Genomic DNA, 16,425 nt, shown 5'->3' with positions numbered 1-16,425 from the left:
TAGACTGACTGACAGTGGCTCTTCATGGTCTCATGTGCAGAAAGGGCTTCCTAACCACCTGCTAACTTTTTCTTTTAGCTGGAGATTGAATTTGAGGCTTTCTACACACAAACCCCCCTTCATGGATCACTGCCTTGTTGTGGTGAAGGGGCTTGAATAACTCAGAGAAGCTATGAGCTATGCCGGGCAGGGCCACCCAAGACGGACAGGTCATAGCTGAGAGTTTAGACTAAATGTGATCTACCTGGAGAAGGAACTGACAATCCACTCCAGTATTTTGCCAAGAAAACTCCATGGACATAAAAAAGGAGAAGCTTTGAGTAGGAAGTGAGTGTTTCCGAGGCATGCGTTCATGGGCTCACAGAGAGTTGAACACGACTAAGACGACTAAACACAACAACACACAAAACAGGCTCTACCTATGACCAGTCCCCTAAAACTCACCTTGCTGGATGAATTGGACAAGGACCGTAACCAACTAGACTGTTTCTCTTTGTCACCAATTATTGGAGACTGCAAGGAGTCATCTATTTTGGGTTTCTTGGGAGCAGGAGGATCAGATGGTACCTGAAAAGAAGAGAGAAAAGATTTACTGGCTTGAATTTATATTCCTGTCATTTTCAATTGCATTTTTAGATATTAAACATAGTTCAAACCACCACTAGTTGAACAGGAATACACCCACATGGGGACCATTATCTGAAGAGCAAGGAAGTGTCTGTTCTAATCTATCCTACGAGCTCACAACATTATATCACAGGATGCATTGTTACAGGTACTGTGACTAGGACCGTTCTTTCCTTGTGGACTCCAGGTCATGGGTGAACTATAGGTAGCACACAAAAATTGGACATTGCTGTGTGAGTCCATTAGAAAACACCCTAAAGGCAAGCTACAGTTATACCTTTATCAGAACCAACAAAAATGTCACAGAACAACTGAGGGCATGTGTTCAAGCTCACAGAGGCGTAGCTACATACATTAAACCATGGTTTAGTGTTGTATAACGGAACACATACAGTCTTTCAACAGTCTTGTTTGTTTTTTTACCATCCTGGGTGTTTTCAACTTCTATAAATGATTCCTGTCCACCCAGATTTGGGGAAACACTTTAAAATTCATTTCTAGCTATGTTTCCTGGGGAAGGGGTTCAGTACCACTTGACAGAAAACTGACTGGTTTCCCCAAAGCTCTGTGACTGACCTATGTAGTCCTCCAAACTTTAGAACTGCTTTTTTAAAAAGCTAGAGGTGAGAAACAAAATTTCTAGTATATGTTAAAACACAAACCATTTTAAAAACATATTCTTAAAGAAACTAAGCCTATAAAATCAAAGATTCAACACTACCTGTCTTTTCCCCATTTGCCCCCAAATCAAATTTGCCTGCTACCTTGTTTTCTAATTGTATGCAGAAAGGTGAGTTTTTAAAGCTGTGGTTTTGAATTGGAAAGATTATTTTAGATGAGAACAGGGCAGACTTTGTTATTCTGTTTGCAGTGGTTGTTATGCTGATGACTTCACTGCGCCGCAGCTGCAGGCAGATTCTAGTGGCCTGTTGCCAAGATCTGCTTTGCCTTTTCCACAAGTTGCTCTGCTCGGCCTATAAATCACCCGCAAGCATAAGCAAGCCCTTTTGGCCGCCTGGAACCCTTTTCTCTCCAGGGACACCAGAAGATAAATTCCAAGGGCCCCAATGTGGCTTTGCCAAACAGACTGGTACCTACTGGTTGAACTGGGGCTCTGAAAAAAGCCAGAAAGCCAGCCAGTACAAACAAGATCACTGGGTAGGAGAGGGTGGGTTGAATGACCTCATCGTAATTGCTCTCTCCCCCTACCCTTCAAGGCAAGGGAGGGAAGTGTCAATTCCATTTCAAGACCATGCAGTTTCTTCTCATGAAGGGATATGACTGAACATGGAGACAAAGAGACCTATGCTGATAATGATGAGCCACCCAGAGCCCCACAGGTGTGTGCCAGGATGCTATTCTTTTTTCTAAGTGTACCTTCTAGCTCCCAATATGAGCACACAAAGCGGCAGCCCTGTGTGCAGAGTTAACCCTAACCCTCCCTGCTACCGCCATGCCAATTGCCAAATGTGGCAGGATTTGCAAAGTCCATTCTTTTCAAAACTTTATTTCTTTTAAAAAAAAAACAACAACACCCTGATTTGTTTTTGGGCTACCTCAAGAGTGGCAAGGGAACTTTCTGAATCTGTGGAGAAGTCAGCAAGATTGGAGCAATAATAGTAATAATATTGGTGAAGGGGGAGAAAACTTCCTTCTACTTTTGCAGTTTCTGCCTGTGCAAGAAACAGTGACAGCATCTGAATGATATTTGGCAAGCACTGACAGATCCCAGCCCTGTCCACTGGGGCTGCAAAGTCAGGCTGGGAGGGGACCTGGAATGAGAGGCGGACACAGCAGGTGCTTCAACTCAGTACAGAGATGTGTTTCTTTCTTGCCCATTCCCCCCCTCACTTTTCCCCTCCACCCTCTGCTCATCTGCAGAAAGAGTATTTTGTGCAGACTCGAGACAATCAATTGGGATGGTTAGAGTGTGTGTGTGTGTGTGTGTGTGTGTGTGTGTGTGTGTGTGCTGGGGGGGGCAGGAGCCTTGGTACAACAAGCTGAGCGAAGTTTTAAAAGCACGCAGCTGTAAGAAATAGCTAGAACAAAGTGAGGCAACCTAAACAGATTTGCCGAAAGGGGGATGGAGTGGGGAGAATAATAAATATATTATCTTACAAAACACAAACTCAATTTCTTGCTTTTCCACCATCCCTCTGATCAAGGCAGAAAAAAAGGAAATAGACCTGTCAATACTACGTTATAAGACCATCAGTCTGGGTGAAGTTGTCCCCCTCCCCCAGTTTGCAGGACTCATCTCTCATGGGAACTTTGGAAGCTGCCATTATCACATGGAGTCAAGCCATTGTTCCATCTAGCTCGCTCAACACTGTCTACTCCAATTGGTAGCAGCTCTCCAGAGCTTCAAGCAGGGGACATTCCCAGCCTCCACCTTGAGATGCCAGAGACTGAACCTGGGACCTTCTGTGTGCAAGGCAGGTGCCCTGCTGCTAAGGTACACAGCTTTTCCTCCCAGCTTATGCCACACAGTGTTAGAAAATTCCCAGGTGTCATGAGTGTTTTGCAACTGGAGAGGGTCCAATTGCAACTACATCTCTGGTTGCCAGGCTGGCGACTGACATCTCCATCTGGATGGCCCCCTAGCTTTCTTAAGCAGGTAAGCAGAAGAGCTTATTTACTGCATTTATATCCTACCTTTTTCTCTAAGGAGTACATGGTTCACCCCCTCCCATCTCAGTTAATCCCTACAACAACCCAAGGTTGCCCAGTGAACTTCATGACTGAGTGGGGATTTGAAACTGATCTCCCAGGTTCTAGTCAGACACTCTAACCACTACACTACACTGCCTTTCTAGAGTATTTCTGCTATGGGGCAGATATATAAATATGGGGAAAGCAAAATGTCGCTTAGAGAAGGATCTGAAATATTTTATTGAAGTCTGAATTTGTTGTATTCTAGATTATTTGATTTGATATTTTAATGTGTTGTAAACCACATATTTGTAATGTGTTGTAAACCATACTTTTTAAAAAATATAAAGTAATATAGAAATAAAATTAATGATAATAATAATAATAAATTCATTGTTTTAAAAAAGTGCTTAGACATTCCATTGTGGCAACTGTAACCTAGGTTTGTATTACAAAAGCCACCACCATGAGTCTTGTCTTGTGAAGCTGAAAGCTGTCCAGTAGTCACATAGACTACATCAACAAATCTCCACTCTGACAGTTTTGGTTTGCACTGCCTGCACACTCCTGTGAATGGTGGTCTAGAATGACAGTGAATGAGTCGGCCTGGTCAATTATTTCTGTGTTGTCCTGGACAGCAACCAAGCATACCTATTCATATCAGGATTGGGGAGTAAAGGAGAAGATTGGAAGATAATAACAGCAACTTCTGTTCAGCTTTTCTTTCATGGCTGTGGAAGAATCTGACATCAAGAGATCGCAACCTTGACCTTGGTCATCAAAATAGTTTTGACTAATGCTTTACTCACTGCATCATAATGACTAGCAAATCTGTGATGGTACAAAGCTTTTGTGGACTAGAGCCCCTTTCACCAGATGCATTTTCCTGTCAATCACAATATCAAAGCCAACAGACAAGTGCATTCTCCATATTTCCAAAGGACAATGGCAGAGTTCAGCGTTGCTGCAAAGTTGCTGCAATGAAAGCCCTTTACGGTACTTCCTAAAGCACTGCAATGACCTGGGAAGAGTTTACTGCAGGGCCAGCTACACAGTCCCATCCTGTGTTAAATGTTTTGTCTGGGTTCCAAAGAAACATGCAGCACCGTATGCTCAAGGGGGTTTGTTTTGGACTTGCTTTTCAAGAATAGAAGCCGCATTTTGCCACATGCCAGACTTCTTCTGAAACCAAGAACACTATCAAAAGCAATCTGTAGAAATTGGGTGTTCAGGCAGCTGTGTGTGTGTGTGTGTGTGTGTGTGTGTGTGTAAAATCAACAACCCACTGAGCATGCCTAAGCCTTTGAGTGCACAGGGAAGTAGCTTTTTGGATCCCAGCCAATGCGTTTTGAGAAAGAAACAAGTTGGAAGCCAGATATTTCACCTATGATTCCAAAAGGTGCTTCTTGAAATTTTGGTCCCATCCATCTGAAAGTCATTCCCCATTAATCAGACTAATTTTGGCACTGGCCAAACAGGATCATGCTTGATGTGTCTGGCCAAATTTGCTAGCTTGGCACAGCACAACACTGCAGTAGCAAAGCCGAGCGAGGTTGGTGGGAATAGATTTCTCACCCTCTGCTTCTCAGAACAGCCCCTCCTCCTTCAGGCCAAGCAATAATAATAAAAGCAGCAGGCTAAGTGATAACAGAGCTGGCATGAGCACCTGCTAGTTTCTTTTCAGATGAATGCACCAGCAAAAATTTCAGCACCCAGCAGAAGTGACTTTTCAAGCTTAAGGCGTTCGGCAGTGTTATAGCTATCTCCCGAAATTCCCAAATGCCCAAGCATCAAACTATGACACGTTCACATACCAAGAGGCTTCCATTTAACAAATCAGCCTAAACAATCTGTACAGAAATACAAATGCAGCCAAATTCTGGGTCTATTGCAAGCCAATTCTACCCCATCCCTGAACTAATTTTCACATCACATTGTGGAATGGTATTTTCCTGCAGAAATTATTACTCCTGGTTTTCCACTCCTTTCATCTATAACCATGCTGAACTCTGGGAACCTATTTTATATACCACTGGGGGTTGTTTTCCTTGGGACTGAGGACAAATACTGCATGATTCCTAGCAAAATTGAATATACTAACAATTGTGAAAGGGATGCTAGTTTGTGTGAAGTTTTTGCCTGTGTGGCAGCTTCCTTGTGTGAAAGCATTCTGGCTGGCACTTGAACAAAGCAGCTCATCTTTAAACTAATTTAGAACAATTTCAGCTTGTTTTTGAGCTGGATGTCTATAGACACTCCAGAACCAGGAGCATTTCCTGTACTAGTTGAATCACACACACACGGAAAAGAAACTCAATGAAAACACTACTGAGGCCAAGAAGATGGTTTCTGTTTGTGGTTTCCTTGAAGCCCCAAACCGCACAAGAAAACTGGGGAAAGTTTCCAGCTAATGTGGCCTGTTCTCAAGGGAATTATCCCATTATTTTCTGAAGCTGAAAATTTCTGTTGGGCATTTAATTAAAGTTCCTGCACTTCCCAGGAAGCTGCAACAAACTTTGTGGCTGGCCAAGATGCTTTAAGGTCAACAGGTGTGCTGGATGACCTGCTGAATCATCCTCTAATGCTGAAATTCAGCTTTTATGACCCTGAACTATTCCCATATCCAATATTGGGGGGGGGGTCCTTAATTCAGGTGACTATATTGTGATTCTATCATTTCTCAATGACCATAAATAATGCCCTTAAGCACCAAACTGAAGTCTCTTATACACACCCTTGCCTCGTTGTCCTGCTTCCTTACTCCAATGATTTCCCAATGATTCAAAGAGTTGTGGGCACATGAATGCAATTGCTCTACTGCTGCATTCATGCAGCACAACAACATTCCTGCCTGCCTACAAAGAACAACCTTTCTGTGTTTTAAGTTACTGAAGTTCCTATGGGACATTAGAGGGGTTCTTTCCCAGGTGAGAAAGTTACAGCTGTTCAAAGATCTTCTGACTTTCCCTCTATCTCAGCTTCCAGATAATACCTCTCCTTCCCATATTGGTGAAACAGCCCAAAAGGTGATGAATAAATATGCACAGACCTATGAGATGCTAGATAGGTAAGGCTCCATTTCTAACTGGCACCATTCCAAGGGTGATATATCCTCTTGTGGCTCCAGAGTGGTTTCCAATCCATGGAAGCATAAAGTAATTACTCTGCAAGCATTCACACTAATCACAGTTTCTGTAGTTGATGTCTGGCTGAGAATATAGACTCCCCAGTGTGAAAGTGACTCTTGCAAGCTGGCAGAAAAGTGTGCGGAGGGAGGGAGGGAGGCTACACTTGTGGCTTTGAAAACATCTGACGAACTGGGAGCAGGTGCAAGGGACCCATATGCATGAGGTCTCCTTGGCTCAATTTTTCCATAGCAACCAGGCTGTTAAAGAAAAGAGCAGAGCACACATACTCCGTATACTTCCCACCCAATCTTTACACAGAGATTGGACTTGAGTCTGGGTGCTGGACAATGAAGGTGAATGGAGCTGCCCCACCAATCTTAGTGTGCGTGTGCGCGCGCGCGCGCACACACACACACACACACACACACCCAGCTGCCACCTGTCTGCCTTTTAACTTACAACCAGTCTATGGGGATGGCACTGGCTGTCACCTTCCTCTTTCTTAGTCTCAATGTTGCCTTTTCAGGGGGAAGGATGGGGGGCACAACTAGAATTAGTTGGCTCTGCCTGTCATTGGTTCTGGCTCCACCTACTGTTGGCCTCTCTGCCTTCCTTGATAGGCAGCAGCCACCTTGATAGCAACCTTGATAGGCAGCAGCCACCATCAGCGCCAGGGATTCACGGCCTAGCTCAGCAACATCACAGTCATCTCAACCACAGTTTCCTAAGGAACCAAAATGCCCTAAATTCACAAAGTTATTGTGAAGATACTGCCCCCTCCAATGCAATGTATTCCATCACTACAAGGGAGAAACTTAAACGCTGTTGCTATAGATCAAATATGAGAGGTGCTTCCCCACCACTACTCCACCCCCTATTCTACAAACTCTTGCAAATATTCAGTCCTTATAATTCCCGGAGATGCCATGAAAATAAATGAAAATGTCACTTGATAACAAATGCATTGTGGCGTTTTTTGAGCTTGATATGCAACACCACAGAATATAAACAATGCAATGATGGTGCCCACAAGAAATAATGATGGCCACCAAGGTAATTAGGCAGATTCACGGTGGATAAGGCGATCAGTGGCTACTACCTAATACCCACAATGACTGTGTTGTTATCTCTACTGCTAGAGACAGCATGCCTCTGAATACCAGTTACCCAGAATTGCAAATGTTGTGCTGAGGTCCTGCTTGCAGGCTTCCCATAAGTGTCAGATTGGTCACTGCAAGAACAGGATGCGGGAGAAAGTGGGCCTTTGGCCTGATCCAGCAACCAGGAACTGCTTACGTTCCACATACTTATGTTAAAATGCCCCTAAATATAAATCAAAATAATTCCCAATTTTTTTTCAAAACACACTCAGGAGACCTGAATCATCATTTTTGGATTACTTGAAGATGAGAGCACTGCCGAACGTGCACGAACAACTTACAAAAGTAATTAGACTCATGCAATTATAATGCCGTAGGTGGTAGTCCCCTTCCCCCTGCTTTTATCTTTTCATAGTTTGTGCAGAGAGACAAGATCCGTTCTAACCATGAGTAAGGGTGGAGCTTCCTGTCTTGGCAACTACTTGATAGCTGTTTGTTAAACAAAATGAAGCAGATTTCTCAGAGAGAGAGAGAGAGAGAGAACCACAAGACCCAAAGCCGGTCTGATACTGGTTTTCAGAAACCTCAAAGCTAGATTTCTTGAGAGAGTCCAAGGAACCCCGGAGACGCTAACTGATTTTCTTCCTGAGTAAACAGGTATTGTGCAAGACAAGGCCTGAGACACAGCTTGATTGGGCAGTGCAGAAAAGGTAATTGAGGGACACATAGAGACTTGGTGTATATGGGGGGGGGATATGAATGAACGTGCCTTTTTAACCAGCCCTTCTGGACAATCTTATGGGGACCACATACCAGTGATGGGTGGATCCAGATGCAAAAGAGGACGAAACAAAATTTTTACCTCTTCCACAGTAGGGCAGTTTCTACACACACCTCTATCCTCCATTCAGACAACCAAGAGGCATTACCGTCCCAGACACCTCAGATAGACAGAAACACTCAGGAGCATATAAAATAGGATGTGGCCTGGAGAGAGTCCTGAGGCCCAGACAGAGGCTTTGGCCCCAGGGCTTGAGGTTCCCCACCCCTGGTTTAGGGGCATAGGAATTATACATTGGGAAGAGAGAGATATTATTTCTGCAGCCCCTGTAAATGTATTGAATCAATGCATCTCAGTCGGTCAGAACACTCAGCTGCAAAGGTTCAATTTTTCTGGTGTACCAATGGACATTTATTCATTTATCATGGCACACATGATTCTTTTCCCCATTTTATTCTCACAAGGGTCATGTGGGGTAGGTTAGGTGGAGAGTGTGAATTACTGGCAAACGCTCATTCAGCAGGAGCTTCATGGCAGAGTATTTGAACCCGGATCTCCCTGGTCCTTGTCCAAGCACATGCACCATTTGCACCTCGCTGGCTATTAAAATGAAGAAAGAGCACCCCCAGAACAATGCTCCAATCAGTGGGACTACAGAACTTGTCAGCCCCAGGTCATGTTTCGCTCTCCAAAAGCTACCAAATTGCTGACAGACATGTTTCTGATTTGTACAAAATAAAGAACAATTCCCTTCATGTTTCTTCTCCTTCCAGGGAATGATCGCTTTAGTTATTTAACCCCTGGCGCCTCCAGTTTTTTTAAAAAATTAATAATCAGGTAGTTGATGATGTGAAAGAGCAGCTGCCCTTAACCCCCATTGTATCCCAACTCCCATCAACCCCAGTCAGGGGTGGCTGCCCTGAAGAACTACTACCAGTCAGAGTAGACCATAATACTCTGGTTTAGACTGACATATACTCTGACCTGGTATAAGGTAACTTCCAATGTTCTTATCTGGAAGTGCATACAAGACCAGTACTGGTGGTGGTTGGAGACCATTCTTAACGCTGCTTCTTTCACTTGTGGACCTTTGCTGGTAGATATAGAGTCCAGGAGTTAGTTCTACTAATAACTTTTTTTATGGAGCAACAAACTTTGACCCTGCTGATGACTACCTGAACCAAAACTCATTGTGTTAATGATACCTGGAAAGGGAAGACTGAAGACTAGAGTAGTGCAACGCAACACCACACACTTCTAGAAGCTGCAGCTTCACATTGCTTTGTGGAATTGCTGGCCCTGTTGCCTGGCAGAGTAGATGAGGCAGAGGAGACACTTCCGACTCGCACAATGATTCACAGTGACCTAAGAAGAGTTACTGAAACTCAGGTGGCGCGATAAAATGGCAACGATCAGGGTGCTGTCAAATGCAAGCACAGATCATAAAATGAGAAGCTAAAAGGCAAAGAGGCGTCAAAGTGTGCCGGTGTTAGAGGGCTCTATGGGATATAAAAGCAGCAGAAGTCTTTCTTCTAAATTCAATGAATTATGTCGAGGGTGGGGAGACTGCAACCCTCCAGATATAGAGAGATGGATAGACAAATATTTGCATTAGCGACTAGCCTCTGCAATTTGGGTGTAAGGTACAAACACGTATGAACACAACTTACCAGACTCAAAACACCAGCCATTACAAAGTGTAAACAGAAGAATGCAACAATGCACATAATAAAATAATATTAGCAAACTTGTTTATAATTTATACAATTTAAAACTTATCATGGCCTCTATTTTAAAGGCAGCTGCTAGAAGTTTTAATGACTTTGTTGTCCTTGATCTTCATCTGTATAGTGGGAAATCTAATAATAATCAGCTGAACTTCCTGAAAATATATTATATTCTAGGAGTTGTTGGAATCCAACTTCGATCAGCTCCAGCAAGCATGGGCAATGGTCAGGGATGATGGGAGTTGTAGTCCAGCTACATCTGGAGGGCCAGATGTCAGGTGAGGAGAACCTTTGGCCCTCCAGATGTTGCTTAACTCCCATCTTCCCTGACCATTGGTCAAGCTGTTGTAGTTCGGTAACATCTTAAGGGCCAAAAGTTCCCTTCACCTGCATTATGTTGGAAACTGCATTGCACATCATGAATGCAAATCACTGGCTGTGTGGGGAGTAGAACTTTAATGCAACCTTCCCCAACCTAGTGCTGCTCTCTTATCACTGGCCATGCTAGCTGGGGCTGAAGGGAGATGGGAGTCCAACAACACAGGTAGGGCAATCCCTGTCCTAGGTACTATTACTGAAAATACCCTGTCCTAAGTCAAATGAACTTTGATGGCTGCCAGATACAAAGCAGCAAAGATACAAGCAAAATTATATAAAATAATAAACCTACTTAAGTTCTATCTTCTTGGCTTGTCTGGAAGTAGCCAAAATTTAGGCATATTATGAAGTATCAGTTTGTAAGAAGCTGAGACTTACTCTAACAAATGTGTATGGGGATATATATTCTGTGGGCTGCTTTAAAAAAAAATATTTAGTCTGGTACAGACTAACAGGCATAAACAAGATGGCTCGGTTTAAGCCCAGAAGCATTGCAGAAGGAAGATTTAATTGCATTCTGACTGTATATATTTAAAGAAAGAAAAAGCTACCTCTGTCTAAACAATCCATTCTAGGTAATGCTTAAGTTCAGTCTAGGAGTATTTTCTTTTATTTTTTAAACTAGGTTTTGTGGTTCAGGTGGCAGGGATCCAGACTCCTAGAGCAAAGGCATCTCTGTCTCATGTCTCCCAAGTGGAAATATTTCACTCTGTCATTTTGAGATGCCTATTTGCTTTCCAGGTCCTGCTCTCCCCAATGTTGTCTTCTGGCTGCCACTTTGTCGCTCCACAACGGACCCATGGGGAAATGTCGTGCAAGCCGCAATCTGGGGGAACTTCAGGGGGGAAATGGGGTTTGAAACATGGCTTTGCAAAAAATAGCCAAATGTTCCTTGAAGTGAGCCAGTGGGCTAAGAATACTGCACACAGTTGTGGCCCGTCTTTCCCCACATGAAATCTGGAGGGGGGAAAGGGAAAAGTTCGGGAAACAGCTGGGGGGAGACTGAAAAGACTAGGAAACTCCAGTATGGCCAAGTTCTAAGATCAAGAAGGAAGCAGAGAAGCGGTGCATAGAATTGTGTAATGATAAAAGTTTAAAGAGGTATCTGCCCTCAAGTCTTTACTCCTACACCACTGCTTGAATTGCAGAACATATTACCAGCAGCGTTGCCATCAGTTAAAGGGATCAGATAGACGGTAAGCCAACAATGCTAAGCTACAAGAATCAACAGCCTGGCATTTGTAGGGCAGACCAAAGCTCAGAGGTAGAGCTTCTGCTTTGCATTCAAAAGTTTCGAACTCAAAACATTACCAGGTAGGGCTGGGAGAGTTTACTATCTTGAAACCCTAGAGAGCTGCTGCCATTCAGTGTTGACAATACTGAGCTAAACAGGCCAATCATCTGACTTGGTTCCTATGTTCTATGCTGGTTCAATGCAACTTCCTGAGTTCCATCTCTGGCCAACTGTTCTCAACAGATGGCCAGGGTTTGGTGGTAGAAGGGAGAAAGAGGTCCTGAGAAGTGCTAGTTCCTGAAGACCCTGTCTGACTCTCGTTCTCTCTCCCTTTCACAACCCCTAATCTTATTTCCCTTGCAGAATACCCTTTGTGAAGTGTGCACAATGAAGCAGAATTCAAATGCTTTCTTGGGGGGGGGGGAATCACAGCTGTGGTTCCGAATTCCCAAACCTGTAGCTTTATAGTTCCACCCAAACATTTTGTTTCTTTTTCATTGCAAAGATTTGGCTGGGTTTCAGTGTGGTGGAACTTAAACTGACAATATAAGAATTGCACATATTATATATATGAATGACAAATGAGCCTATTGCTACCTAACAGTTTGTACCTCCCGCTATCCTTTTAGCAAAACAACAAGAACAACAATGAAACAGGTCCTACAAGCTTGGCTCAAAATAACAAAATGCCTTTTCTTTTTTCTGGTTTTCCCTCTTCAGAATGTGCTAGATGTGATTTGAGCTATTCTTAAAAAGGTTATGGCATTACCAATAATAAAGAGAACTTCACATTTTCTGGCACACTCCTGTGGTGCTATCTGTGTCACTATTGGCCAAAAAAAAAAATTTTAAAAAAATTCAACAGACACGTTTGAGAAGCTATAGCAAGCAATGAGTTCAACTTATTAATTTCTGCCCACTGCCCAGTAGTTTAAAGGCCCAAACCTTTCAGACAATGTCAACAAACCTAGTGGTAGGAAGTTCTGAGAGAAGAAAACAGGGCTGCAGAGTACGGTGCAATCACAGCTAGTGAAATGAGATTCCCAGCAACTGGTATTCAGAGGCATAATGCCTCCCAACAGAGATTTTATTTAGGGCAAGACCAGATTTTTCAAAGGTTGTCTGAACCAGTCCCAGAAATGGGTGAATGTAGCAAGGAGCAACAGTATAAGAAGCTGAGCCATGGCAAACTCAGATGAGAAAGCAAAACCCAGAAATAAACTAATAATAATAATATTTATTTCATTAATGGTGACTTCATTGTCATTTTTAAAGAACCATTAATAGCTTGCATGCTCCTCCATCTGCTGAATTTTATTTTAAGGCCTAAAAAAGTTCACCTGTGAAACAGATCACATGGCAGCAGCCTGCAGTATGCTGGGTGTTGACGCTTTTTTCAAGGCTATGGTTAATATATTTTATCTGCAAATGGGGGCTATTTTCCAGCCTTCTAAGACTGCTGTGTGTTAGTTAGGGCTGAGACCTTTGTTTCTGACAGAATTACCGTACGTTTAAACAATGCACAATAGGAAGAAACTCACAATGCACTGCTATTGCACCCTTCAAATTTCTGGTTGTCACTCCAAAGGACAACAACTCAATTTTTGATCTATATGCTGTATGTCTGTCTCTAATACAGTGGCTCCCAAACTCAACACCACCACCATGGACCACTTGAACATTGCTGATGGCTGCTTCCCCCCTCAGCAATTCTTAAAATTGGGGTGTGGGTGGCTTACCACTTATCCCTGATTCCGCTATGCTGAATCAGTGCCCCCTTCCCCCAAGTTCTTTTTCCTCACAGGTGTTCCAAACATAGATAAACACACCTTTGGGGAACCTTCTTAAAAAAGGGGGCAATTGAAGCACAGGCATGGAATGGGCCACGCGTGTGCACACACACACACACACACACACACACACACACACACTGCATTACTATGTTCGGAATCTCTGCTCAAAAGAAGCTGATTTTCTGAAATGGCATCAGAGAACCAAACTGCTACCCATCTTTGTGCATAACAAGTAAGCTTACTGCGTACAAATAAATAAACATGATCTTCTCCAATTGCCACCTTTAAACAAAATTGTGCAAGGGTTATAATTTTAACTTTTCGTTTCTCTTACGCTTCAGACACATCTTCACAATGGGAAAACCGCAACTTTGGAACTTTGGTGTGTTCCTCTATCTATATATTAAGCAGAAGTCAGATTCGGTTTACAGTTCCGAGAAGCTGCATGCCAGACATAAACAGCTTTTCTCCTTGATGTTACTCCCAGACACCCACAGGATTGACCAAGCTAAATAATTCCGGAGAGGATTTGCGGGAATTAAACCCACCCAGCCCACTCAGATCCGATAGCATCCTTGCTCACAGCAGCATGATAAACACACAGCTCATTCTGGGATAGATGGGCAGCTGGGAGCCAGCATCAGCAAAACTTAACATGAGTTTCTCCCAGTCCTCCCAGTCCCATAACTGGGGTTTGAACCTGGGAACTTTTGCATGCAAAGTAGATGTTCTACCACTGAGCTACAATCCACCAGGCAGTGTGGAGTGCAACTGTTCAGTCATGCTCTCTTCCAGTATATTCCACCCCCTGCCCTCTTTTCAAAATACTCTAGCCCCCTTCCCCTACAGTTCCTTTCCCTGTGGTCAGTCAAGAGTTTAGGGCCATTGAGGAGGCTCAGTTCTCATTGGGATGCTTGGGGTGTGTCTCCCCCTTATTTTGTTGAACTTCTGCATAACTCTGGGTTACCCCAAGCCTTCTGCCACTTCCCCCTTGTATCTGGAAGGTGATGTTTTTGACTTCTTAAGGACCAGCACTTAAAAGACTTGAGGTCCCCATTATTAATTTTATGTCTTTCTTAACTTCCAGAAATACAGAACCATCAATGTTGGTTAAGGTTCAAGGAAGACCCAGGTTCAATCCCCAGCATCTCTCTTCCTCCCCTCTTTTTGTGATCCTGACCACTGTCAAAATATGGACAGTGCAGCACAGTGGTTAGCGTGCCAGACTAGAGCCATGAAAACCTTGATTCAAATCCTCACTCAGTCATGATATGCACTGGGGGACCTTGGGCCAGTAACTCTCTCTTCCATGTCAAAAGGTTGTTGAGCTATGCCTGTGGAAGGTGATAAATAATAAATTGCACGTTCTTTGGGGCGAGGACTTATCTACCTTTGCACATGTGACTCTGCAAAATGCCATATGCAGGTATTGTGCTACAGAAAACAACAGACAACAGAAATCTGCTGTCTTGCTTGTCATTGAAGTTTGTCCGTTCTCATTTGGCAAAGTCTTTTGCTCTCCCTGCAGAAACTATAATCTATGCTGTTTGGTGAGGGGGAGGATGAATCTTTGTCTCTAATCGTTCCGGTTCCCCCTCCATCCTTTCGAACAAACAAACAAACAAACAAACAAACAAACAAACTTCTATCCAACACAGCTAAATGCTGGAGAACAGCCAGTCACTGCAACTACTTGGAAGGAGGTCAAAGGTACCAAGGCAAAAAAATGCCCCCATTTCCTCTGGCAATTTTCTTTGGCAAATGTTGTGTGGGAACTGCTTGAACGGGACGGATGATGGTGATGTTTTTGTGGGGTAGGGGAACAAGGGGGGAAAGACGGAGACTGAGATATATGCAAGTATGCGCTTAGAGTAAAGAAGAATCTAGGAGAAATCCTCAAGCAAAAACCAAAACCAAACCCCTGAAACAAATCCTTTGCGCAAATGCTTGCATCCACCCCAACACACACTTGTTTTCACAGTCTGTTCAACTGCATCTCTATCTCCTGCCTTTCCTTAACTGTATAGGATGCTGTTCTCACCTTGTCCCAAAGAATTAGAACAGGACAGGTAAGGACACAGCCAGAGTGTTCGAAAAGGCTCTAGACCATGTCACGGCATATGACCTGCATGCAGAAGATCCTGGGTTCAGTTTCCACCATCTAAAGGTAGGACACGGGGGGGGGGGTGTGCTCTGCTTGAAACCCTGGAGAATCATAGCCAGGCAATGCATACAATTTTAAGCTAGGCGGACCCAAGTTGCTCCACAAGTTGTCATTGCACTCTCTGCCAACGTGAGCACTGTTATCCTGAGCTCACCAGTAAAAAAAGTAATAATCCGAAAGCCCTCTTGCTCCTGTATGAGACCACCTGCATATTGAAACCTCTGGAGGAGGTCTTGAGCTCCGCCCTCTCCTGTTGGAAATGAGGTTGGTAGGCAAAATACAATACAGCAGAAACCAAAAAGGGAGAGGGAGAGAGAAGAGGCAGGAATTAAGAGAGGAGCAATATGTGAGTGCTTCAGTTCCACTTAGGCATAGTTGCAGGCCAAGTCAGAGGCTCATGCCAAAGGCACACATCTTTTCCTATCCTCCTTCCAGGTGAGTAAGATGCATTTATCAAAGTTCAACGACACATTCAATGACACATTCCAGCTGGGCAAAAACATTCAGGAAGGGTGAGAAACAGGGAAAGTGAGGGGTGTGGCCTGGGGAGACAGTGCCAAGGGCCAAATAGAAGCCTGGAGAGCCACATCAGGCTCCTGAGCCCGAGATTCCCCAATTCTGCTTGAATTATTTTTGGGGAGCCCGTAGAAAAACAGCACATTGCTTTTAACTGATTTCACTATTGCATTTTCTATTGTTGTAACCCATCCTAGGACCTTAAGGTGAAAATGCAATACTGAAATCAGTTAAAAGCAATGTGCAAATCTTTATTTAACAACAGCAAAATGCAACACTATGTTTTTCCCTCATACAATCAGCAACGCAGTTTCAATTCTGCATC

The 16,425-nt window shown here is 43.6% G+C and overlaps 1 protein-coding gene across 4 annotated transcripts in view; it reads right to left on the bottom strand.

Annotated features, from left to right (window-relative positions):
- SKI (SKI proto-oncogene) overlaps positions 1 to 16,425 on the bottom strand; it is a 150,618-nt gene that overhangs the window by 12,714 nt on the left and 121,479 nt on the right. For all 4 annotated transcript variants that reach the window (XM_081923592.1, XM_081923591.1, XM_081923594.1 and 1 more), the window contains exon 2: positions 445 to 567. In XM_081923592.1, coding sequence (XP_081779718.1) covers positions 445 to 567 — 123 coding nt within the window. The remainder of the gene's footprint in view (positions 1 to 444; positions 568 to 16,425) is intronic.

The sequence above is a fragment of the Podarcis melisellensis genome (genome assembly GCF_964234715.1).
Source record: "Podarcis melisellensis genome assembly, chromosome: 8".
Classification (NCBI taxonomy): domain Eukaryota; kingdom Metazoa; phylum Chordata; class Lepidosauria; order Squamata; family Lacertidae; genus Podarcis; species Podarcis melisellensis.
Note: the sequence above shows the minus strand (reverse complement) of the source record. Positions and strands in the feature narration are given on the sequence as shown.